Below are 27638 nucleotides of genomic sequence, written 5' to 3' on the forward strand. Positions count from 1 at the left end.
TTGATCGTGTACACCTTCCTGGTTACAGGACTGGAATAGGTGGTGGTGGGAGGGTTACAGGGGTAGGAGCCAGAGGGTAGGGAAGGTGGTTTGGGGATTTCATAGGGATGAACTAAGAGGTTGCGAAGGTTAGGTGGACGGCGGAAAGACACTCTTGGTGGAGTGGGGAGGATTTCATGAAGGATGGATCTCATTTCAGGGCAGGATTTGAGGAAGTCGTATCCCTGCTGGAGAGCCACATTCAGAATCTGATCCAGTCCCGGAAAGTATCCCGTCACAAGTGGGGCACTTTTGGGGTTCTTCTGTGGAAGGTTCCGGGTTTGAGGAGATGAGGATGTGGCTCTGGTTATTTGCTTCTGTACCAGGTCGGGAGGGTAGTTACGGGATGCAAAAGCTGTTTTCAGGTTGTTGGTGTAATGGTTCAAGGATTCCGGACTGGAGCAGATTCGTTTGCCACGAAGACCTAGGCTGTAGGGAAGGGACCGTTTGATGTGGAATGGTTGGCAGCTGTCATAATGGAGGTACTGTTGCTTGTTGGTGGGTTTAATGTGGACGGACGTGTGAAGCTGGCCATTGGACAGGTGGAGGTCAACGTCAAGGAAAGTGGCATGGGATTTGGAGTAGGACCAGGTGAATCTGATGGAACCAAAGGAGTTGAGGTTGGAGAGGAAATTCTGGAGTTCTTCTTCACTGTGAGTCCAGATCACGAAAATGTCATCAATAAATCTGTTCCAAACTTCGGGTTGGCAGGCCTGGGTAACCAGGAAGGCTTCCTCTAAGCGACCCATGAATAGGTTGGCATACGAGGGGGCCATCCTGGTACCCATGGCTGTTCCCTTTAATTGTTGGTATGTCTGGCCTTCAAAAGTGAAGAAGTTGTGGGTCAGGATGAAGCTGGCTAAGGTAATGAGGAAAGAGGTTTTAGGTAGGGCGGCAGGTGATCGGCGTGAAAGGAAGTGCTCCATCGCAGCGAGGCCCTGGACATGCGGAATATTTGTGTATAAGGAAGTGGCATCAATGGTTACAAGGATGGTTTCCGGGGGTAACAGACTGGGTAGGGATTCCAGGCGTTTGAGAAAGTGGTTGGTGTCTTTGATGAAGGATGGGAGACTGCATGTAATGGGTTGAAGGTGTTGATCTACGTAGGCAGAGATGCGTTCGGTGGGGGCTTGGTAACCAGCTACAATGGGACGGCCGGGATGATTGGGTTTGTGAATTTTGGGAAGAAGGTAGAAGGTAGGGGTGCGGGGTGTTGGTGGGGTCAGGAGGTTGATGGAGTCGGGTGAAAGGTTTTGTAGGGGGCCTAAGGTTCTGAGGATTCCTTGAAGCTCCGCCTGGACATCAGGAATGGGATTGCCTTGGCAAACTTTGTAAGTAGTGTTGTCTGAAAGCTGACGCAGTCCCTCAGCCACATTCTCCCGACGATCAAGTACCACAGTTGTGGAACCCTTGTCTGCCGGAAGAATGACGATGGATTGGTCAGCCTTCAGATCACGGATAGCCTGGGCTTCAGCAGTGGTGATGTTGGGAGTAGGATTAAGGTTTTTTAAAAAGGATTGAGAGGCAAGGCTGGAAGTCAGAAATTCCTGGAAGGTTAGGAGAGGGTGATTTTGAGGAAGAGGAGGTGGGTCCCGCTGTGACGGAGGACGGAACTGTTCCAGGCATGGTTCAATTTGGATAGTGTCTTGGGGAGTTGGATCCTTAGGAGTAGGATTAGGATCATTTTTCTTCGTGGCAAAGTGATACTTCCAGCAGAGAGTACGGGTGTAGGACAGTAAATCTTTGACGAGGGCTGTTTGGTTAAATCTGGGAGTGGGGCTGAAGGTGAGGCCTTTGGATAGGACAGAGGTTTCGGATTGGGAGAGAGGTTTGGAGGAAAGGTTAACTACTGAATTGGGGTGTTGTGGTTCCAGATTGCGTTGATTGGAATTTTGAGGTTTTGGAGGGAGTGGAGCTGGAAGTGGGAGATTGAGTAGATGGGAGAGACTGGGTTTGTGTGCAATGAGAGGAGGTTGAGGTTTGCTGGAAAGGTTGTGAAGGGTGAGTGAGTTGCCTTTCCGGAGGTGGGAAACCAGGAGATTGGATAGTTTTTTAAGGTGGAGGGTGGCATGCTGCTCTAATTTGCGGTTGGCCTGTAGGAGGATGCTCTGAACAACAGGTGTGGATGTGGGAGAGGAAAGATTGAGGATTTTTATAAAGGATAGGAGTTGATGGGCGTGTTGATTGGCTGAGTGGATGTGTAGGTGAAGGATTAGGTGGGTGAGGGCAATGGATTGTTTGGTTTGGAACTGGTATAGGGACTGATGGAAAGAAGGGTTGCAGCCAGAGATGGGAACTTTAAGTGTGAGGCCTTTGGGGGTGATGCCAAATGTCAGACAAGCCTGAGAAAATATATATATATATATATAAATATAATAGAGGGAAACATTCCACGTGGGAAAAATATGTCTAAAAAGAAAGATGATGAAACTTACCAAACAAAAGCGCTGGCAGGTCGATAGACACACAAACAAACACAAACATACACACAAAATTCTAGCTTTCGCAACCAATGGTTGCCTCGTCAGGAAAGAGGGAAGGAGAAGGAAAGACAAAAGGATATGGGTTTTAAGGGAGAGGGTAAGGAGTCATTCCAATCCCGGGAGCGGAAAGACTTACCTTAGGGGGAAAAAAGGACAGGTATACACTCGCACACACACACATCTCCATCCACACATACACAGACACAAGCAGACATTTGTAAAGGCAAAGAGTTTGGGCAGAGATGTCAGTTGGGGCAGATGTACAGAGGCAAAGATGAAGTTGAAAGACAGGTGAGGTATGAGCGGCGGCAAATTGAAATTATAAATTAGCGGAGATTGAGGCCTGGCGGATAGCGAGAAGAAAGGATATGCTGAAGGGCAAGTTCCCATCTCCGGAGTTCTGACAGGTTGGTGTTAGTGGGAAGTATCCAGATAACCCGGACGGTGTAACACTGTGCCAAGATGTGCTGGCCGTGCACCAAGGCATGTTTAGCCACAGGGTGATCCTCATTACCAACAAACACTGTCTGCCTGTGTCCATTCATGCGAATGGACAGTTTGTTGCTGGTCATTCCCACATAGAACGCTTCACAGTGTAGGCAGGTCAGTTGGTAAATCACGTGGGTGCTTTCACACGTGGCTCTGCCTTTGATCGTGTACACCTTCCGGGTTACAGGACTGGAATAGGTGGTGGTGGGAGGGTGCATGGGACAGGTTTTACACCGGGGGCGGTTACAGGGGTAGGAGCCAGAGGGTAGGGAAGGTGGTTTGGGGATTTCATAGGGATGAACTAAGAGGTTGCGAAGGTTAGGTGGACGGCGGAAAGACACTCTTGGTGGAGTGGGGAGGATTTCATGAAGGATGGATCTCATTTCAGGGCAGGATTTGAGGAAGTCGTATCCCTGCTGGAGGGCCACATTCAGAATCTGATCCAGTCCCGGAAAGTATCCTATCACAAGTGGGGCACTTTTGGGGTTCTTCTGTGGAAGGTTCCGGGTTTGAGGAGATGAGGATGTGGCTCTGGTTATTTGCTTCTGTACCAGGTCGGGAGGGTAGTTACGGGATGCAAAAGCTGTTTTCAGGTTGTTGGTGTAATGGTTCAAGGATTCCGGACTGGAGCAGATTCGTTTGCCACGAAGACCAAGGCTGTAGGGAAGGGACCGTTTGATGTGGAATGGGTCGCAGCTGTCATAATGGAGGTACTGTTGCTTGTTGGTGGGTTTAATGTGGACGGACGTGTGAAGCTGGCCATTGGACAGGTGGAGGTCAACGTCAAGGAAAGTGGCATGGGATTTGGAGTAGGACCAGGTGAATCTGATGGAACCAAAGGAGTTAAGGTTGGAGAGGAAATTCTGGAGTTCTTCTTCACTGTGAGTCCAGATCACGAAAATGTCATCAATAAATCTGTACCAAACTTCGGGTTGGCAGGCCTGGGTAACCAGGAAGGCTTCCTCTAAGCGACCCATGAATAGGTTGGCATACGAGGGGGCCATCCTGGTGCCCATGGCTGTTCCCTTTAATTGTTGGTATGTCTGGCCTTCAAAAGTGAAGAAGTTGTGGGTCAGGATGAAGCTGGCTAAGGTAATGAGGAAAGAGGTTTTAGGTAGGGCGGCAGGTGATCGGTGTGAAAGGAAGTGCTCCATCGCAGCGAGGCCCTGGACATGCGGAATATTTGTGTATAAGGAAGTGGCATCAATGGTTACAAGGATGGTTTCCGGGGGTAACAGACTGGGTAGGGATTCCAGGCGTTTGAGAAAGTGGTTGGTGTCTTTGATGAAGGATGGAAGGTACAGAAGCAAATAACCAGAGCCACATCCTCATCTCCTCAAACCCGGAACCTTCCACAGAAGAACCCCAAAAGTGCCCCACTTGTGACGGGATACTTTCCGGGACTGGATCAGATTCTGAATGTGGCTCTCCAGCAGGGATACGACTTCCTCAAATCCTGCCCTGAAATGAGATCCATCCTTCATGAAATCCTCCCCACTCCACCAAGAGTGTCTTTCCGCCGTCCACCTAACCTTCGCAACCTCTTAGTTCATCCCTATGAAATCCCCAAACCACCTTCCCTACCCTCTGGCTCCTACCCCTGTAACCGCCCCCGGTGTAAAACCTGTCCCATGCACCCTCCCACCACCACCTATTCCAGTCCTGTAACCCGGAAGGTGTACACGATCAAAGGCAGAGCCACGTGTGAAAGCACCCACGTGATTTACCAACTGACCTGCCTACACTGTGAAGCGTTCTATGTGGGAATGACCAGCAACAAACTGTCCATTCGCATGAATGGACACAGGCAGACAGTGTTTGTTGGTAATGAGGATCACCCTGTGGCTAAACATGCCTTGGTGCACGGCCAGCACATCTTGGCACAGTGTTACACCGTCCGGGTTATCTGGATACTTCCCACTAACACCAACCTGTCAGAACTCCGGAGATGGGAACTTGCCCTTCAGCATATCCTTTCTTCTCGCTATCCGCCAGGCCTCAATCTCCGCTAATTTATAATTTCAATTTGCCGCCGCTCATACCTCACCTGTCTTTCAACTTCATCTTTGCCTCTGTACATCTGCCCTGACTGACATCTCTGCCCAAACTCTTTGCCTTTACAAATGTCTGCTTGTGTCTGTGTATGTGTGGATGGAGATGTGTGTGTGTGCGAGTGTATACCTGTCCTTTTTTCCCCCTAAGGTAAGTCTTTCCGCTCCCGGGATTGGAATGACTCCTTACCCTCTCCCTTAAAACCCATATCCTTTTGTCTTTCCTTCTCCTTCCCTCTTTCCTGACGAGGCAACCATTGGTTGCGAAAGCTAGAATTTTGTGTGTATGTTTGTGTTTGTTTGTGTGTCTATCGACCTGCCAGCGCTTTTGTTTGGTAAGTTTCATCATCTTTCTTTTTAGACATATATATATATATATATATACACACACACACACACACACACACACACACACACACACACACACACACACACACTGAACAAGTTGGTCTTAATGCAAAACCTATGTGTATCATACAATAAGATAGTAAATTTAGACTTAGATTCAATGATGACCAACAGATCATGTGAAATTTTAAGATTTTTTTCGTGCAGGAGATGAAGAGCCTTCAAACTGAGATTATTCAATTTGTTGTCCTTGTATCAAATGCCACTGGCAATATGTTATACAGCCAAATATGGGTTTAGCTAATAAACATTTTAAGTGCAGCTCATAAGGTACAGAAGAAGTTCTTTAAGAAACAGTCTACTCTTTTTTCTGTGTTCAAAGTACAAGATGACTAGAAATGGATACTGTTATAAAGAGTGTTACTATCATTAGTAAGCACAAGTCAAGCTCAGTAATTAATGGATCCATTACTCGATCTTGCTTTTTTGCTTGTATGGCACCACAGTGGATTGTGGACAATGAACACCCAAGACCTCACTAACAAAAATAGTGGAGACAGACATATTCACACATAATTTTAATGGGAAATCAATGGTGCATACAAGCATCAGTACACAAAACGCAAATGCTTTTGGTTATTTGTCTGACAGCAGTTGTTTACTAAAGAGATCTGAGTGTACCAGTGTAAAGACATTTCTCAACATACTGATACTATTAACATGGTTCTTATATGAGACTTGATTGGCTTTAAAGGAAGAATTGTGATCTTTTGTGGGCATTCGTCTCTTTTGAAGCAACAAAGACTTCAGAATATGTTGCAACAACACAGACTTCATAATAGGTTGCAGTCAGATGTCAGAACTTGGCCACGTTCTGATAGTAGCTTCTGCAGCTCCACAGCAGCAGGGCCACTGGAGGGTTTTTTGTTGTGAAAGAGATTCATATTCATCACACAAGTGGCTGACAAAATAAACAACAATGCAGATTCCTCAGACAATCTTATGGCCTTGTAAGGTGGCAAGGGTGAAATGTTCATGAAGCAGTGTCACTCATTTGCTTCCTGAAAGCAGCATGACACAATTACAGAATGGGCTGTTTCCACAGTTGTCCTGAAGATTGTGGGAACGTGCTTCAGTAGCATGGTAATATGATTTACACATTGCTGGACACTGACTACAAATCAGGTCGCGGCACTCAAAATGTTACAGAACACGTAACTAACATCCTGACTAAAGCTTATACACTTTTCAGTTTTAATGGTATAGCTGCAAAATTTATAAGTGAAGGTCAATCATATTACCATCATGTTGTATAACATTTTGAGTGATGTTATCTGACTTAGAAAATTTTTTCCTGAAAATTATAGATTACAATGTATTTTTCAGAAATTTCACTTTAAATTCTGGAGAAGCCAGGTTAAAACTCTATGGCACAGATTTAATAGTTTTCCAAGCCTCATTTCAGAATCATTAGTACTGAAATGGATGGTGATAAATGAGTCTGCATATACCATCTGATCAACCAAAGTACCTAATGGCAGTAATAAATTTTCTTGGTAAGTACCAGTAATGAGAAAAATTAGCTGATTTACATAAAAATGTGGCAGACAACTTAGCAAGTTAATTACTAGAATATTCTATTGTTTTCAAATAACCTACTGCTGAAGCAATGAGCAGTGGCAAAGGAACTGATGATTCTGGATGAAGGCATTCACCAAATGTTTAGATAGCTGTTACAATATTTCTTTGAATGTAACAAGCATTAAGAATGGAAACATGCAGTTATCACATTATTGGGTCGTTGAATGACTGAACACCGTGAAGGTCTCAATTAAGTCAAGAAGAAACTATGTGCTTGACACATTTTATGTCACCCTAATCTGACAATGTCAAATACGGGAGAGAAAAGGGGAGATGGTGTTAGGGGAAATATTATACAAGCTATTCAAAAGAATCAAAAACTCAGCCACCACTTTCTAGTGAGATCTAACACAGGAGTTCCTTAGAGTACCATACTAAGATCAGACCTGTTCCTAGTATAAATCAGCAACTTTCCCAATAAAGTTAGTATGAGAAATATTATAATTACTGAAAACTCCTTGCAGAGAAAGTAAATCAAACCCTCAAATAAGTTTACAACTGGTGAGTTCGCAATCATGTTATGTCATCCATGTTGTGTTGTCTAAGAAATTGTGACTGTTTATGACAATAAAAGATAAATTACAACAATTATATGTGCCAGTCACTTTTTATTTACTCTCTCAACATGTTTCGAGGACTTATACCCTCTATTCAGGTGGATCAGTGCCTTACATTATGTTTTGAGTTTCATTTCACTACAAATAAGCTATAATCAGCACTTATTACTGTAATATGGCACTAAGATTACAAATTTTAAACAATAGTAAAGCTACTTATAAGCTCCAGCAGAATAACCCTGAGGTTCATCACAAATACGGATTTTCATCTTTAGATGCCACACAGTTCATGGTTTAGGGGCTAGCGTTGCTGCATCTGGATCACAGGGTCCCAGGTTTGATTCTCAGCCAGGTTGGGGGTTTTCTCTGACCGGGGACTGGGTGTTTGTGTTGTCATCATCTCATCATCATCATCATCATCATCATCATCAAAATTGGGTTTAATAACTTCCACTGCTTCATCTAGGGGGATGTTTCTGAATAAATTGGTGACAACTAGTGATAACTTCTGGCAACTGTTAGGACCAGGAGTATTTTGCAGCTCATGTTTTCTACAGAGTAGTTTTCTTCAAATGTGGAATTGTTCCTCAGAATCACGTTCATGTGTCAGTCTAAGGTGATGTACTGTTTCTAGAGTTATCTGTTGGTCTGACAAGACTGTTTTCCTTGCAAAATTTTAATTGTGACCTCAGTTATAGTGCTTTTGCATTCTCTTCCCCCTCCCCCCCCCCCCCCCCACACCCCTCCAACCTCCACCCTCCCAGCCAGCTGAATGATAAGTGAGCCCACCTCCGGAGATTGTGGAGATCCAGTCATTACCGTTTATGCAATCCAGATGAAGTTTCTCTAAGACAAAACCCAAGAAACTATCAATGTGTTTTCATTTAAATGCTGTGTAACCTGCAATATATTTCAGTCATCACTGATTACTGGTTTAGCACCAAGAAACTGCAACAGGTCTACTTCTTGCTCACTGAAATTAGTGCAGTCCAAATCAGCTATCATATTTCCAGTTATTTTAATACACAACTCATTTGTGATGAACTTTATGAAGTCCTGTTCAGTTTCTTCTGTTAGACAAATATGTGACGGCACCTCACTAGTCTATCTATAACAGATACGGTAGCCAACAAGCGGACGTCTCTGTATTTCCAGGCAGTATTAGAAGCCAAATTCTATTTTTCACTTTGAAAGTTGTTGAGTTGCTGTAAAATATGCCATGACCATGAATTTTAGAAAAAAATTCTCAAAACAGTCTTGGTTTAACCTGGAAGGCAACATGTATGAAGCTCTCATACTCTCAATGGCACTGTAAAGTTCACAGAGAGAGTTTACTGAGATTATGAATCCCTTCTACTTCTATGTCAAGCTCTGTAATGTTATATATGACGCTTAAATCCCTGTTCTGCATTGCTAAATGATTTTCAAAAAGCTTCTTGTTCAAGACTGTGACGTTGGGCAGAGTTACTCCATCATCTATAACATGGTTTCTAAGTAATTTAAGCAAATGTAGGCCATCACAGGAGACCCATACACTTCTCCCTGGGTCCATTGGGTTTGGAAAGCACGTTTTTGCTGTGGAAACATCAAGCTCCTTCTAGAGCTTCGAGTTGTTGGTTCCCGAATCACAAATCACTGCTGCAATTTGGGTTTCAACTACTTCCAACTGCTTTATGTTCAGGAGTAACTCACACTAATCATGTCCTATTGATGTCAAAATATACAGGCTGTCTCCATGATGACAACAAACCATGCACCATTACCACTGTAATGTTTTTCGTTGGTTCTAAAATTACATTGTCTAATGAATCCTAGAAGACGCAACCATCTATATTCATCTCGTCAAAACATAGGACTCCTATTTTCTCTCTGCCGCACAGGGTAGCCGCACGGTCTGGGGCATCTTGCCACGGTCCTTGCATTATTCACATTAACCAGGTCAGCACTTTTGCACCATGACACCTATTTGCACTGTAGTTCACTAGCTTTTGGAAATCAATGATGAATGGCATCCATAGTTTTATATGAAGCACTTTTGCATTCAGCAATAGCACAATGATTTCTACTTTTGCTCATAGTATTACAAAACAGCCAGCAACAAGAACAGCTAACAAGCAACTGCATTTTATTTACTTCAACAGAGAGATTTGGGTATTACTTGCATTAACAATGCAAATCTAACATTGTCACTTCCTGCTTCTTGCTTCCCATACCCTCATGCTATTTCACCAACAGCTTATACAGGATGCCAATATAACACGCTCTGGGTAGGCATGGCAGTATCACTGCCAGCTGATGTGCTCAGTTCATTCTGGTAACTACACTTTCCTCCATTCACTCCCCTACCGAACTATCAAAAGTAACAACTTGTTTTAAACACCTTTCAAATGTGCTGCATTTTCTGCCACTGATTTCTCTTTCTAACAGTCTACTTACTGAGCCACCCTCAATCACACAAATTAGCAGCATATAGTTCTATGTTGCACAGAGCACACAGAATGCCACTGAGCAATTAAATGCTTCAAAATGAAAATGGAGTAATTAAACAAATAGCAGCTGCAAATGGTTTTCAATCTGCACTCATACCCACAATGAATGAGAATGTACGGAAATGAATACACAGAAACAAAAATAAGAACATCAATCAGGCAGAGACTAGGACAGTACGCCTTCCCTATCATAGTGCCAGTCCACAGAAAATTGCTAATGTACTGAAGCCATGTAATGTAAGAGTTCCTTTCTTCACCACCAATAAATTATATAATAGGCTGCCACACAACATAAAATCCAAGACGACAAATTTTCCTACTCAGGGTAAAGTGCAATGAATGTCCAGTACAGTATGTGACTCAGACTGGACAAAGCTTCCGAACTACACTTTAAGAACACATAAACACATTTAGGTACAGCACCCTCAGTAAATCTGCCATAACTATTCACATTAATGATACAGGACACACTTTTGAAACACAGATAAATAATCTAATACCACTTCAAAGAAAAAAGAAAGGACACAAGCAGAACCTTTATGAACAACTTGAAAATTTTATCCCCAACGCAAAACAGAGACAAGATCAGAGACACGACACACTCAATGGCAAATCTGATACAGTGGCAGGTAAGTTTTTTAGAGCTTCCTCACAGATACAAGATGGTATACCATGACTTTTGCTACTACCTATTTTTGAATAACCAAAATCATAAAACAACACGTAAAACACCAACCCAAAATATAACAAACTAAATTGAGGTGACAAAAGTCATGGGATACCTCCTAATACCGTGTCAGACCTATTTTTTCCCAGAGTAGTGCAGCAACTTAATGTGGCATGGATTCAACAAGTTGTTGGAAGTCCCCTCCAGATATATTGAGCCATGCTGCCTCTAAACTGTCCATAATTGTGAAAGTGTTGCCGCTGCCGAATTCTGTGCGTGAAATGACCTCTTGATTGTGTCCCATAAATGTTTGATGGTATTCATATTGGGAGATCTGGGTGGCCAAATCAATTGCTCAAGTTGTCCAGAATGTTCTTCAAACCAATTGTAAACAACCGCGGTGTGTTGACACAGCGCATTGTCATCCATAAAAATTCAATTGTTATCTCCAAGTAGCCAAAAATAGCCATTTGCAGTCAATTATCCACGTAAACACAGCCCATACCATTTTGGAGTTACCACCAGCTTACACAGTGCCTTGTTGATAACTTGGGTCCATGGCCTCATGAAGTCTGTGCCATACTCTAATCCCATCATCAGCTCTTACCAATTGAAATTGGAGCTCATCTGACCAGGCCAAGGTTTCCCAGTTGTCCAAGGTCCAACCAACATGATGAAGAGTCCAAGAAAGCCACTGCTGGCGATGTCATGCTGTGTTAGCAAAGCACTCGCATCAGTCGTATGCTGCCACAGCCCAATTACATCAAATTTTGCCAAACTGTCCTGATGGATATGTTTGTCACTCATCCCACATTGCTTTCTGCAGTTAATTCACACAGTGTTTCTTGTCTGTTAGTACTGACAGCTCTATGCAAATGCTGTTGCCCTTGGTCATTAAGTGAAGGCCATTGTGCACTGTGTTGTCCATGGTGAAAGGTAATGGCTGAAACTTGGTATTCTCAGCACACTCTTGACACTGTGGATCTTGGAAAATTTAGTTCCCCAATGATTTCTGAAATGGAATGTCCTGTGCGTCAAGGTCCAACTACCAGTCCACATTCAAAGTCTGTTAATTCCCAATGTGCACCCACAGTCACGTCAGAAACCACTTCACATGAATCACTTGAGTATAAATGACAGCTCTGCCAACGCAGTGCCCTTTTATACCTTGTGTATGTGATACTGCTGCCCTCCATCTATGTGCATATCACTATCCCATAACTATTGTCACTTCAGTGTAATATGATCAAATTAGGTTTGTAAGTTTTTCATTTTTTAACTTTCAGATTTTCGTTTTTTGCAATAATTATATGCATAAGTAAAAAGATTGTAAAGAACTAAACAATTATATATTTGTTACCTATAAATTTGAAATGCCATGTTAGCTAATAATGAATGTTCTTTGACTTGCAAGACACTGTATCTCTACATCCGTACAGTCTCTAGACTGTTTATGTTATTGGTTCATGTTTATGTGACATGTGAAAATGAAAATGTGTATTTATGAGAAACCTAAGGGTTATTTTCGTTGGATAATACTGTATGTAGCTTTGTTAATGTTTAAAATTTGTAGTCCTTGTGCCATATTACATTAACAGGTGTTGATTATACCTTATTTGTAGTTAAATGAAGCTCAAAGCAGACAAGTGACTACATCCATTAATCAAAAATGTACTGTAATCCACTGATCCACCTGAAAGTGGGGTTATAAGCCCTTGACATGCATCAAGGGAATAAATACGAAGTGACTGACACAGATAATTCTTTTAATTTATCTTTTAAAGTGATAGTGAATATAAAGAAAATGAATATAATGAGTTTCGGTTTGAAGAGTGAAAATGACACTGTGAAATTAAATTTAGACTGTACTATAATAGACTGTGTTATAAACACAAAATTTCTAGGAATGAATACCGATCCTCAGTTGAAGTGGTGTGGACACACAAAGATATTTGTAAACAAAATGTCATGCACTTACAGTTCTGTCATCAGTGTTTAACAGCCATTGCCTTTGAGTTGCGTACTTTTCATACGTACACTCAGTTTTCAGCAGTGAAATTCATTGTTGGTGAAAAGTTTCATGTAATATGGACACAGTTTTCACACTACAGAAAATGGCAATAAGAATAATAACCAAAAATGGTTATCAAGCTCATTATAAAGATCTGTTCAAAACACTGTAGCTTTTAACTACACTTTATGAGTCTATTTACCAATCAGTTATGCGCATCAAAAATAACACTGATAAATTACTGCACTAATAACTCTTTACATAACTATGGAACAAGATCTAGACTGAACCTAAATTTACCAAGAATGAATAAACTTAAAACTCACAGCAGCATCTTCTACCAAGGAATAAAACTGTACAATAAATTTTCCACAGAGATTATTAAAATAAAGATAGTTACAAAGTACCTGTTAAGGAATACGTTCTATACAGAGAAGGATTGCTTAGGCAAAAGAATGCAACAAATAAGTAAATAATAATAAAACATTTACCATTTCACACTACACTTATACAATATAATTTTCTCTTCTGTTTTCTTTATTTTTATTCTGGACAATATTAGTCTCAAAACTATGCAATGTACAATACTAATACCTTATCCTCTTTGTGAGCTCATCATCTTATTCATTATAGAGGTATGCTGACTCAAACTTTCCAGACTACCAACAGGGAAAGTGTGGTGCATGAAATGGAAACCAAGCATCATCACAGTGGTCCTGATGTCAACTGATAGTATGTAGTGTAACTAGTGACTGGAAGTGAGAAACTAATGAGCAGTGTATCATTAGCCTTTTGCATTATTAAATAACTTGTCTGTAAACAATATCGTGCACTAGGGATAAACTGAACAAGGTAGCAGTAGTTACCCTTGTATTCAGAAAAGGCCATGGCCAATTACCTATCAATCATTGTCAAAATAAACCTATAGGTATGTAAATGCCTATATTTATGTATTATGTCATTTTTGTTGTTCTTTAAGGCAGTAAACAGAATTTATGACACAGGAATTTGGCTCAAAAGCTACTAAAGATCATTCCAGTATCTTTAGCCTAAAAACTGCAATGCAAAAGAATTCAAAGACCACAGAACAATTAGTTTTATCAGTCATGTTACAAAGGCTGTAATAAAGTCTTTCCCTTCTCAACCCATCCAGTAAGTCTACCCAGACCTGGGGTTGTGGGTGACTTTTCCAACCTCTGCCCTTTTACCTAAACCTCTCCAGTCATTTCCCTTCACCCTTCTTCTTTCCCCTTCAACCCTTCTGCTGGAAAAAAGAGCAACTGGTTCCCAAAGCTTGATACATAAAACCTTTTTTTATGTGTGTGTTCTCCTGCCACCACTTGGTGAGTGGATTTTTTTATCTATCCAATTACATTACATTGTCAAAAAAGTGATTATTTTCTTATTTTTGTTGTTATTAAGGCTGTAATAAGTGTCATATTAAGGAGTAGTTTGGGTTCAAAAAGGAGCAAGAGATGTTATAGACTGTCTGAGGGAAATTGGAGACAGAATGACAGAAGTTAACAAAAAGGTGTACATTTGTTTTACAGACTGGGAGAAGGCATTTGATAGAATCAACTGGACTCTATTGCTAAGAATTTTAAAAAATGCTGATATAGAATGGAATGATAGAAGGTTGATAAAGGAGATGACACAAAGCAAAAAGTGATGAGTAGGGAGTAAGGAGACGAACACGATGAGCATTAGAAGGGGTGTAAGGCAAGAATGCTAACTTCTACTGAAGTAATGCAAAATATATGGAAAAGAACTGATAGGTAAGGATACACAGGATGCAAGACACACTGTAATTGACTATAAAATTTGGGAATGATCACCCAGTATTGACAGACTCTGAGGAGGCACAGTAGATGTTGAAGAGTATTGAAAGAAGGGGCAAGGAGCACTGAATGAAGACAAATGTAGGAAAAACAAAAGTGATGAGAAAGAGCATGACGAAAGTGCCAGTTAACATATTCTTAGAAGGAAAAAAGAAAGGACAAATAAAGTCATCTTTGTATATGAAAGTTTACTGACACGGAACAGAAGCTGTACAGAAGAAATAAGGACAAATTACCTATGGGAAAAAGATCCTCTGAAAATGTGAATCAGTTACTAACAGTGAGAAGATTTCCAATGGAGATGGTGAAAATATTTGCTAAATGTTATATTTGGAAAAAAGGTGGGAATTTAAGGAGATGGGACCTGGATAAACTGAAAGAACCAGAGGTTGTAGAGAGTTTCACGGAGAGCATAAGGGAACAATTGACAGGAATGGGGGAAAGAAATACAGTAGAAGAAGAATGGGTAGCTCTGAGGGATGAAGTAGTGAAGGCAGCAGAGGATCAAGTAGGTAAAAAGATGAGGGCTAATAGAAATTCTTGGGTAACAGAAGAAATATTGAATTTAATTGATGAAAGGAGAAAATATAAAAATGCAGTAAATGAAGCAGGCAAAAAGGAATACAAACGTCTCAAAAATGAGATCGACAGGAAGTGCAAAATGGCTAGGCAGGGATGGCTAGAGGACAAATGTAAGGATGTAGAGGCTTGTCTCACTAGGGGTAAGATAGATACTGCCTACAGGAAAATTAGAGACCTTTGGAGAGAAGAGAACCACTTGTATGAATATCAAGAGCACAGATGGAAACCCAGTTCTAAGCAAAGAAGGAAAGGCAGAAAGGTGGAAGGAGTATATAGAGGGTTTATAAGATGAAGATGAAATGGGAGATAAGATACTGTGTGAAGAGTTTGACAGAGCACTGAAAGACCTGAGTCGAAACAAGACCCCGGGAGTAGACAACATTCCATTAGAACTACTGATGGCCTTGGGAGAGCCAGTCATGACAAAACTCTACCATCTGGTGAGCAAGATGTATGAGACAGGCGACTCAGACTTCAAGAATATAATAATTCCAATCCCAAAGAAAGCAGGTGTTGACAGATGTGAAAATTACTGAACTATCAGTTTAATAAGTCACAGCTGCAAAATACTAACGCGAATTCTTTACAGACGAATGGAAAAGCTGGTAGAAGCCGACCTCGGGGAAGATCAGTTTGGATTCCGTAGAAATGTTGGAACACGTGAGGCAATACTAACCTTACGACTTATCTTAGAAGAAAGATTAAGAAAAGGCAAACCCACGTTTCTAGCATTTGTAGACTTAGAGAAAGCTTTTGACAACATTAACTGGAATACTCTCTTTCAGATTCTGAAGGTGGCAGGGGTAAAATACAGGGAGCGAAAGGCTATTTACAATTTGTACAGAAACCAGATGGCAGTTATAAGAGTCGAGGGGCATGAAAGGGAATCAGTGGTTGGGAAAGGAGTGAGACAGAGTTGTAGCCTCTCCCCGATGTTATTCAATCTGTATATTGAGCAAGCAGTAAAGGAAACAAAAGAAAAATTTGGAGTAGGTATTAAAATTCATGGAGAAGAAGTAAAAACTTTGAGGTTCGCCGATGACATTTTAATTCTGTGAGAGACAGCAAAGGACTTGGTACAGCAGTTGAATGGAATGGACAGTGTCTTGAAAGGAGGATATAAGATGAACATCAACAAAAGCAAAACGAGGATAATGGAATGTAGTCAAATTAAATCGGGTGATGCTGAGGGGATTAGATTAGGAAATGAGACACTTAAAGTAGTAAAGGAGTTTTGCTATTTGGGGAGTAAAATAACTGATGATGGTCGAAGTAGAGAGGATATAAAATGTAGACTGGCAATGGCAAGGAAATCGTTTCTGAAGAAGAGAAATTTGTTAACATCGAGTATAGATTTAAGTGTCAGGAAGTCGTTTCTGAAAGTATTTGTATGGAGTGTAGCCATGTATGGAAGTGAAACATGGACGATAACCAGTTTGGACAAGAAGAGAATAGAAGCTTTCGAAATGTGGTGCTACAGAAGAATGCTGAAGATAAGGTGGGTAGATCACGTAACTACTGAGGAGGTATTGAATAGGATTGGGGAGAAGAGAAGTTTGTGGCACAACTTGACTAGAAGAAGGGATCGGTTGGTAGGACATGTTTTGAGACATCAAGGGATCACAAATTTAGCATTGGAGGGTAGCGTGGAGGGTAAAAATCGTAGAGGGAGACCAAGAGATCAATACAGTAAGCAGATTCAGAAGGATGTAGGTTGCAGTAGGTACTGGGAGATGAAGAAGCTTGCACAGGATAGAGTAACATGGAGAGCTGCATCAAACCAGTCTCATGACTGAAGACCACAACAACAACAACATATTTGGATTGTAGTGCTGTATAGCAGTGCAACACTGACAGTTAAAAAGAAAGAAAAGAGATGTTTACAAAGTTTTGAAAGATGGAAGTGGAGAAGAATGCTTAAGGTGAAGTGAACTGACAAACTTAAGAATGGAGAAGTAATGACAAAAATAGTAGAAAAGAGGAGATTATTGAAAGTGATCAGCAAAAGGAAAGAGATATTGCCTGGGACACATACCATTGAAAAATTGTCTACGGAAAGAATTATAGAGGGAAATGCAGAAGGAACCAGAACCACAGAAAGAGAATTGGAACTTGAAATGGATGAACATACAAACGGATAAAGGAAGATGCTTAGAACAGGGTGCAATGGAATGCCTTCAATTAAAATCTGTTGTAAGACAGATACACTAAAGAAAAAACGAAGAGATTGCAATACCAAGATAGGGTCAATATCCTTGTAAAAATTATTTACAGGCAAATAAAGCTACTACTATTACTAGTAGTAAACATGTGAGAGTGCCTTGAAAAAGTCAATCATATCTATCACCAGGGCTAGGGCTTCAACTCCATCTTCCCGAACACTAAGATGGGGAATTTCCAGCCCCAAAAACGACTTTCATCACTCATTTCAGTATTCTATCCCACAATTTCATGGGTTAAGATGTTGGATATCCTGCCTAAAAACTTATCATCATCATCATCCAGTGCAGCATTCCATCATTCACCCTACAAAATATTCTAGTCCATCCTTGTGTTAACCCTATACCCAACACCGTGCCATATGGGTCAGTCCCTTGTGGACAAATCATGTGTAAAATCTGTCATACAGTCCCACTTACAGTCTCCTACCATAATCCAGTCTCAGGTATTTCCTCTCCTATAAAATCTAGGGTCACTCACAAAAACAGCAACCTTATACACCACATGAGCTGCAATTAGTGTGCAGCATTCCACATGGCACGTTAACTAATCATCTATCCATCTGCATGAATTACGACAGCCAAACTGTAGCTAAATGCAAATTCATGTTCCCTTCATAACATTTTCGTTTTGCATGTTGGTATTCTGGTTGCTATGGGTTTATTTATTGATTGTTATTTTTTATTTGTAGTTCCCTGTTGCTATCTGAGTTGTCATTTGGAGATAGTGAGTGGAGCTATGGACACTAGTAAATGGAATGCCAAGCGGAGAAATCAAAACATTTCCAACGTATTCATCTGTATGAGTTCAGCAGATGGGTGACTGTAGCAAAGGCAGCCAGAAACATTTGCACCCTGTATGGGGATAATGCCACTGAACAAAGTACGGCAAGAAAATGGTGTTCACATTTTAAGGAGGATTTTTTTGACATTAATGACTCCATGTTCAGGAAGACCTTCAGAGTTTGATGATCTAAATACATTTATCCACAATGATTCATGTCGGTGTACTCGAGAACTGGTAAATGTGATGAACTGTGATCATTATGGGAAATGATGCCTTTGTGCTAATGTAAGAGAAAGAAAGGAATGGATGAGCCCAAAAAAGCAGCATTCACAAAAGATAATTTTATGTATCTCATGGAACAGCGATGGTGTGGTGTACTACAAATTGCTTCCCTAAGGTGTAACATCATTGGTGGTATTTACAGTCAACAACTGAGACTTCCTGCAGAAGCAATCCAAGAAAACTGACCAGAAAGACTGCATGAAGTGTTGTTACTCCTTGACAATGTGCACCTGCATTCTGCTAGACTGACAGAAAACACTATAGAGAAGTTGTGTTGGGAAGTCTTACTGCACCGACCTTATTCACCTGACCTTGTGCCCTCAGATTCTCACCTTTTCTGCTCTCTATCAAACAACCTTCAAGGAACTTCCTTTTCGCATGAAATTGTACTCCAAACATGACTCGGCAAGTTCTCCGCTTCAAAACCATGTGATTTCTACAGTTGGGGAATTGAAAAGTGGTGGCAGATGGTTGTAAATAGTGAAGGAGACTATATTATTGATGACTAAAGTCTGTGCCATGTGTATCTGTTGTGTTTATTAAACTTTTAGAAAAATGCTACAAACTTATGCACCAAACTAATAGTAATACATAAAGTAAAATTGTTTCCTTAAGATAAAATGTGAAATCTATATGAGGAATCCACACTGCTACCTGGCTTGATCTGGTCATCTTTATGGTTATTTCAATAATAGCTGTAGTGTTCCCAGCCCATCATTTTTGACATGAGGACACAAATTATATTATTTGTTGTGTGAAACTGTGGTTAGTTCAGCCATCAGTGAGTGTTGCAAGTGACTAGGGGCACATAAACTTGCTCTCATTAAATCAGCAATTAAAAGTGCTTAAAGCTGGATACCATTTCTATTCATTTCATGAACTGGATGTTAATATGAGACCTTCATTCATCAAATGGAACACTGACTGCTCCACTAAACGCATGGAATATCTTTATGCAACCTTTAATTCTGGTGTAACACCCCACTCACTTGTCCAGTCTCCACATTTTACAGCAAGAACATCTTAAAAGAGATCTGGGAAGGAGTTCACACAGCAAAATTCTGCTGTCTGAGTAAAAGTAAGTATAAGTAAATAGAATATGCAAAAGGTTGCATTGCACTGTGAGTCCTGTGATGCCCATTTATACCTTCACCCTCACTTTTCCATTCCGATATTTTCTCCACCACTCCATCTTGCACTTATTACGCTTCCTCCCACAATCCTACTTCTCCTACAAATCTAACCCTTTTCAGTTCTCATTTTGTGACTTCCACAGACAGAGGACCACTTGTCTCTCCCTCTACTGTGCCACTCATTAACTCCTCATCATCTCTTTGTTCCCCACAGCTTAAAGCCTTTCAGCTATTACTTCTTCCCTCTACTTACACTGGATAAATAATGGTAGCTCAAAAGCCAGATAAGTCTCTGCAATTTTGTGTGTTTCTTGCATATGTGAATGATATATTTCTTTATCGCTTCCACACTGAAAATTCCATTAATAATTAGGGAAAAGCAAAACTGTTTTAAAAAAGATGCAGTGTATCACTGTTTCAGAAAAGAAGTGCTGAATCTATGGGACTATACACACTAAAAAGCTAAACAATGTCATAACAAGAATTTAATTGTTGTCACAATTTAAACTTGAATTCACATCATGATTCCTTGATGTGCTGGTTTAGGGCTGATAGGTGCAAACCATGCTATGTTTCCGTATCAGTTGCTGCTAAACTGATGCGGTGATACTTGATTCAGAGTTTCTGGTCTGGACCCTAAGCTACATTAGTGGCCTGGATTAAATTCCAGGTGTGTCTATACAATCTTTTGTGGACTGGTGAATGGGGTAATTGTTGCAGATTTTTGAAAAGAACAGACTGTTTGCCAGCACCAGACACTATGCTCTCTTTTCCTTTTATCTCCACAAACACAAACAAAGCAGTCTACTTTCCTTCCATTTATTACAAAAAATAATCATTCACGTACTCGAACATTTTACTTTAAAATTTAAATGTAAAATGAATATTTCTTAAGAGCACAATGAATCCAAGAAATCAGTTTTACATTTTTGTTTGATAGCAGCAAGAGCTGATAGCTACAAATAATTAATATTTCTTAAAAGACATCATAGTCGCCGTTGACTGTTTATACAGTCAACGGCGACTATGACATCTTTTAAGAAATATTATATGACTGTGAATCCCAATCATGAGAAGTTAAACAAATAATTAAGTTTACTGTCAAGTCACAATAATAGACTAGTTAAACTACCTTTAGGCTGAGAGCAAATACTCAGTAACTTGTAAATGGGCATATATAAAACCATTGTTGAAGAATTAATCAGGCAAAGCATTCTTAGATTTTTATGTATTTGTGCTGTTCCACGGCTAACTACGGCTTTAAATTACACAGTTTATGAGCAGGTTACTGACAAGCATAATGCAGTCTCCAGTCTCCATTTTATGCACAAAAATGGCTTCCTCTCATGTTAAATCAGTGTCTGGAGGTAAAATAGTCCCCCATTTGGATCTCCGGGGGGAGGGGGGGGGGGGGGGGGGCACAACTCAAAAGGAGGCAAAAAATCAAAACGAGAATTGGTACCTGGAATGTTAGAACTCTGCCACAAGCAGGAAAACTAGAAAACCTTAAAAGAGAGATGGAAAAGAATCATATGGACCTTGTAGGAGTTGCTGAGGTAAGATGGAATGGACATGGAGAGTTGCAGTCAGATGAATATGTGTTGTACTACTCAGGAGGAGAAGTAAAAGGAATGAATGGAGTAGGAATGATTATGACAAAGGAATTGGCTAAATGTGTGGAATATGTAGACTATGCAAATGACTGGGTTATTGGAGTAAGGCTGAAAGGAGCACGAAAAGATTTACTGATTGTCCAGGTGTATATGCCAACTTCAGAACATGATGACCAAATTGTAGAGGAAACATATAATGTAATAGAGAGAATAATGGACGAAAATAAAAAATGCTGCAAAAGAGTAATGGGAGACTGGAACACCATTGTGGGAAAAGGGAAAGAGGGAAACATAGTAGGCAGTCATGGTCTTGGAAAGAGAAATGATAGAGGTGAATGGCTAATTGACTTCTGCAGGGAAAGGTAGCTGATAGCGGCAAACACATGGTTCAAGAACCACAAGAGGAGGCTCTACACTTGGAAATCACCAGGGGATAAATACAGAAACCAAATCGATTTTATACTGGTAGAAGAAAGATACAGGAATGGAATCAAGAAGGTACACACATTACCAGGTGCAGATATTAATAGCGACCACAACATACTTATGGCAGAAATAGAAATAAGAATGAAAAAACTTAAGAAGGCAGCCATGGTGAAGAAGTGGGATCTAGAGAAGATAAGATCCAACAAAGAACAAATTACAGAAATGCTGTCTCGGGAGTTCCTCAACACATTACGACACAAAGAACCACCTCATAATGCCAACGAGTACTGGAATATGCTGAAAGAAGGAATCATTAAAGCAGGACAGCAAAATATAGGATATGTAAAAGGGAAAAGGCCAAAAAAACCATGGGTCACACAAGAAATGATTTCCAAGATGGAGGAGAGAAGAAAATTGAAAAACAAGTGCACTGAAGATGCAAGAAAGACATACCGAAGGTTAAATAATGAACTGCGAAGAGAAACAGAGCAGGCTAGGAAAAAATGGCTAAAAGAGGAATGTGATAAAATTGAAGAACTGGACAGGAAGGGAAGATACGACCTACTATACAACAGAGTAAAGACTATGACATGGGAACAAAACAGAGCAGGAATTGCTACTATGGAAATTTTGAGTAAAGACGAAGAGGTAGTGTACAAAGATCGTGACGATGTCCTCCAGAGATGGGAAGAATATCTAAAAGAGCCATATGACACAAATAGCAAACAAGAAACTCTGGAACTTGAATCACACAACATGTAAGTGATGACGAGAAAGGACCAACCATCATAATGGTAGAAGTAGAGTCTGCCATAGCTGCAATGAAAAATGGCAAAGCGGTAGGTATAGATACGATACTGGGAGAAATATTAAAATGCTTCAACCAATATGGAATAAGAGAAATATTGAGATTATGTAATAAAATACATGATAGTGGCGAATGGCCTGAGCACTATCCGACAATAGTAATGATTCCATTACCGAAAAAACAAGGAACTAAGAAATGCAGCGAGCACAGGACAATCAGCCTCATTTCACATGCACCGAAAGTGATGTTAAGCATAATTAATACAAGACTTGAAAAAGTAATGGAGGAGAATCTCGGCGAGGAGCAGTTTGGCTTTAGACGGAATACGGGCACCGAAGATGCAATAGGGTTCCTACGAATCTTGGGAGAAAGGTTTATTGAAAAAGGAAGAGACCTATGTATGTGCTTCATCGATCTAGAAAAGGCATCTGACAATGTGGTTTGGGACAAGCTGGTGACTATAATGAGGGAAAAGAGAGTGGACTGGAAAACCAGAATACTTGTAAACTCATTATATCTTAATCAAAAAGTTTCAGTTAAAGTGAGAGGAGAAAGTACAAACTGGATTGGACTAGGAAAAGGAGTAAGACAATGATGCTCTTTTCAACCTCTACTTGGAAAATATGATTGACCAATGCCCATTAGATGACAAAGGCGTAGAAAATGGAGGAAGAAGAGTAGGGTGTTTGAGGTTTGCTGGTGACATGGTCCTTCTAGCCACAGAGGAAAAAGAATTACAGGATTTGGTGGACACCATTGAAACTAACGGAAAACAATATGGAATGAAAATTAACACAAATAAAACAAACGTATTGGCACTAGGAGGAAATAAGGAAATAAAAATTATGCTGAGTGAGGAAATACTGGAACAGGTGCAAAATTCTAATTATCTTGGAAGCAGGATAGACACCGACTGGAAGTGCAGCACAGAAATTAAAACAAGGATAGCAATGGAAAAAGAGGCGTTTTATAAGAAAAGCAGAATTTTCTGCAGCGGTCTGGACAGAGAACTCAGGAAGAGACTCATAAAATGTCTTGTGTGGAGTGTTCTTCTATATGGCACTGAAACATGGACTATGAGGAAGAAAGACAGAGAAAGGCTGGAGGCTTTTGAGATCTGGACATGGCGGAGGATGGAAAGAGTAAGTTGGATGGACAGAGTAAAAAATGAAGAGATATTGAGAAGAGTGGGAGAGAAAAGACAGTTACTAGATGTAATAAAGAGAAGAAAAAGAAATTGGATTGGGCATATATTAAGAAAGAATGACGGACTGATCAAAACAGTTTTAGAAGGTTATGTAGAAGGGAAAAGGAAGCGAGGAAGGAAGAGATTCCAGATACTGGATGACATGATGGACGATACAACATACAGCAGCCTTAAGAAGGAAGCAATGGATCACAGAAAATGGAGAGGCAAAGGACCTGCTAATATAGCAGATAACTGATGATGATGACTGACAAGTTAATTACAAATAACCTTCTATGCGAATATCTGACATGTAACTGTAGGTATCACATTACTCTCACTGTTCTCATAAAAATGTCAGACAATCTGAAAGTATCACATACTGACAAAAAGGGAAGAATTCATGCTTTTCAGATATTAGAACAGCTTTTACAGATTTTAATAACCTTCTTGGCAAACTCATAAATCTGTTTTTCTCTCTATTGTGAGCTCTCTCAAGGTGATGTGCAACTGATCCTGTTGTATTAGACAAGATGCCAACTTCTTGTAAATTTCAGAACAACCATGGCACAATATGATAACATTATCAGTGCTAAGGCAATAATTAGTTTCTGTTGTATGCATTAATGCAACGTCTACCATTTTGTCTCACATTATTTGGATGAAATACTGAAAGACACAGAAACTGGTACCTCAAAATCACTAGTAAATCGCACATTATAAAGCAAAAGTGGTTATGAAATAAAAGTACCGGCTACAAAAAGTCTAATTTAAATACCTAGACACTAATAATACAAAACTGATCAAAAATAGGCTAATTATTTGTAAAATAATGATCATCAGAACCTTTGTCTGATGTCCCAGCAGTTGTAAGGATGTTACAAGTGGAAGCACTACATCACTTTGGATAACCATGTGTGCAAAAAGCAACAGATGCTTGGAGTGATAAAAGAAAACACAAAATATATATTACATGATTACACACAGTATCTGTCATATGTGACACAAGTATTTTAGAATTGTTCTCAATCTTCAATGCATTCAGGAGAGCAAAGAACATGAAATGACACCTATATCAAACATCGGACTTAATTTGAGGAAGAAGTTTCTGAAACTGTACGTCTGGAGCACAGCACTGTGTGGTAGTGAAACATGGAGTGTGGGAAAACTGGAACAGAAGAGGATCGAAGCATTTGGGATGTGATGATACAGACAAATGTTGAAAATTAGGAGGACTGATAAGCTAACAAATGGGGAGGTTCTGCATGGAATTAGAGAGGACTGAGATATGTGGAAAACACTGACAAGGAGAAGGGACAGGATGACAGGACATCTGTTAAGACATCAGGAATGACTTCCAGGGTACTGGAGGGAGCTGTAGAGGGCAAATACTGTAGAGGAAGACAGAGACTGGAATACATTCAGCAAATAATTTAAGACATAGGTTGCATGTGCTATTCTGAGATGAAGAGGTTGGCACAGGAGAGGAATCTGCGGTGGACCGCATCAAACCAGTCAGAAGACTGATTACTCAAAGAAGAGGTGTCAAAAGACAGAACAATCTTAGAGAAATGTATACTTGAATGTGAGAAATCAAATTCCACTTGTCAAGATAGAAACCAGTATATGACCAACAGTAAACATCAGAATAGCATCAATTGTATGGTATTAACTGTAGACACCATGATGAAATGTGCTGAAGGCTGTAACAAAACAGATTCTGGTGGCAACATGTTAACGTCTTAAGACACTTAATGTTACTCACAATGTACCTGAATTCCTGGAAATGTAGTAGTGTCTCTCTCCTTATATTCCATAGTGTATATATATCTGGGTTAGCTGTTAGAAGCTGTCCAATTGCTTCAAGAAGTTCCTCATCCAATTCATCATTCTTGCGCTAAAAAATAAATTAATCAGTTAAAAGTTCTTACTATATTCAAATTAATTATGTCAATAGAAGGTAATGTGATATTCTAACAAACGTTTTTTTTTCCATTTCAGTAATACCAAAAACTTTATAAGAATACAGGTATTTACTTTGTTAGTATAGGTATATACTAATGTTAACTTTACTTTTAATAACTTTAATACAGAGGTACACACCACCTCAGACAACATAACTTTCTATGCAATAAATAGAATTTTAAAATCATACACAAAACACTGAATCAATGTGACAAGGCTACCAGAAGCTATACAAAGAGACTGCTCTGTGCCTTTCATAGCAACTAAATTACATTATTTGCTTTAATGATGTACCAGATTATAAGTTTTATGTGCTACCCAAGTCATATTATCTGAGGGATTACAACATTAAGTACCCTAAAAAGAAATTACTAATGTTGCAGATGCCCTTCAAACAGGTGCCTGTTGCATACTAATGTAAATACATTTCCTGTCTACAACTGTATAAGGAGTGTTCTGCCATTTTTGAGTCAGGCACTCACTATCAATATTTCCTCTTCCAATATTTCAACTGAATAAATCCCAGTCATTGTCAAGAAAGTCAACAACTGTCACTGTTTGGACTTGTCAATGGATTGATGGTTTTCAACCAAAATATCTGAAAAGAAAGTAATGCTGAAATTTCCCCACAGATTAAAATTGTGTAGCAGACCAGGATTCAACCATGGAACTATTGCCTTTCATGCCCAAGTGCTCTACTGGTCAAGTTATTCAATCACGATCCACAGACTACCCTTATAGACTCATCTATTATCTTTCAAACTACACAGAAGTTCACCTGTACATCTTGCGGGACTAGCACTCCTTTCTTCCAGGAATTACACTACCAAATGAGGTTTTCAGGAATCTGTACTGAAAAAGGGAACTAGTGTTTTTAGAATTTTTGTGTGTCCATTGTTAAACCACTTATATTCCCATTATCAGCTATTACAATATTGATGACATTGGGGAGGACTGGAATGTAAGGTAGGAAACGAAGTTCAAGATTAGGATACCACACAATGTGTTTGAATACATCCCTAATTTCTGCTTCAATTACTTTTTCGAAAATCAAGAAAAAATTTCATAAAGAAATGCTACATCATAATTCGGTGATTCACAGACACTTCCACTCATTTGTCTTAGAAACCTGCAAGCTACTCTCATTATGATTACTTCAAATTCACAGTCACTCAGTGCATTGTCATGAAACTATTTGTGTGTAGGACGATGACTGCTGATCACACAGATTCGTACTACAGCTATTAAGCAGCCCTCTCATGCTCAATATTATTGACAATAATATTGTGCCCATATACTGCACTGAACTGCAAGGCCAAGAACAGCACAACAATATTGCAAAATATATTGGCAGTAACGTAATCTTGCAGAGTAACCATGTAGCCAATGGATTACCACATTACAGGTGCCCAAATCATTATTAAGCCCCACCACATTTTACTTTTGGTACATAAACTTGGCTAGAAGTTGGGAACAAAACAAGATTCATCTGACCAAATTACATTCGTCCATTGCTCCATAGCCCAAGTTTTATGGCTTTGGCACTTTTTTTTTCCTCTTATGGAAAATTGCATCACTGATGAGTGGTTTTGGAAATCCAGTTTTCCCTGCAATTCCCTTCTTATAGAGCTCCCTGTGTGTGTGGTTTTTTGACAGAGCTTGCAAGTGCAACATTCAGTTCTGTAGTGACTTTTGCAGCTCTCATCCTCCATCCTCTTATTTTTCGCCACAATCCTCTTCAAGTACCCACGGTCATGATCACTCAGCACAAACTTTTGTCCACACTGTGATACAGCGGATGATGTTTTTCTGGTGTTCCTGTATGTGGTATATAAATCTGTGGTACGGTGCCTCTTGAAACGCCATGGTTCACGAAGCATCCACCATAAGAGCACCAAAAATTTGCCCATCTTCAAATTCTCATGGGTCATTCCATGTCAGTTCAACCAGGGGCTCCAGCTCATAGTCTCATATTTGACTGAAATTCAGTACACTAATTCTACCATGTGTGGAACACTCATGTA

At 40.0% G+C, this 27638-nt stretch overlaps 1 protein-coding gene across 1 annotated transcript in view; it reads right to left on the bottom strand.

Annotated features, from left to right (window-relative positions):
* The window catches only part of LOC126457498 (geranylgeranyl transferase type-2 subunit alpha), a 75799-nt gene that overhangs the window by 37638 nt on the left and 10523 nt on the right, over positions 1 to 27638 (bottom strand). The window contains exon 3 of the mRNA XM_050093804.1: positions 25422 to 25546. Within this exon, the coding sequence (XP_049949761.1) occupies positions 25422 to 25546 (125 nt within the window). The remainder of the gene's footprint in view (positions 1 to 25421; positions 25547 to 27638) is intronic.

The sequence above is a fragment of the Schistocerca serialis genome, chromosome 2 (assembly GCF_023864345.2).
Source record: "Schistocerca serialis cubense isolate TAMUIC-IGC-003099 chromosome 2, iqSchSeri2.2, whole genome shotgun sequence".
In the NCBI taxonomy this organism is placed as follows: Eukaryota; Metazoa; Arthropoda; class Insecta; order Orthoptera; family Acrididae; genus Schistocerca; species Schistocerca serialis.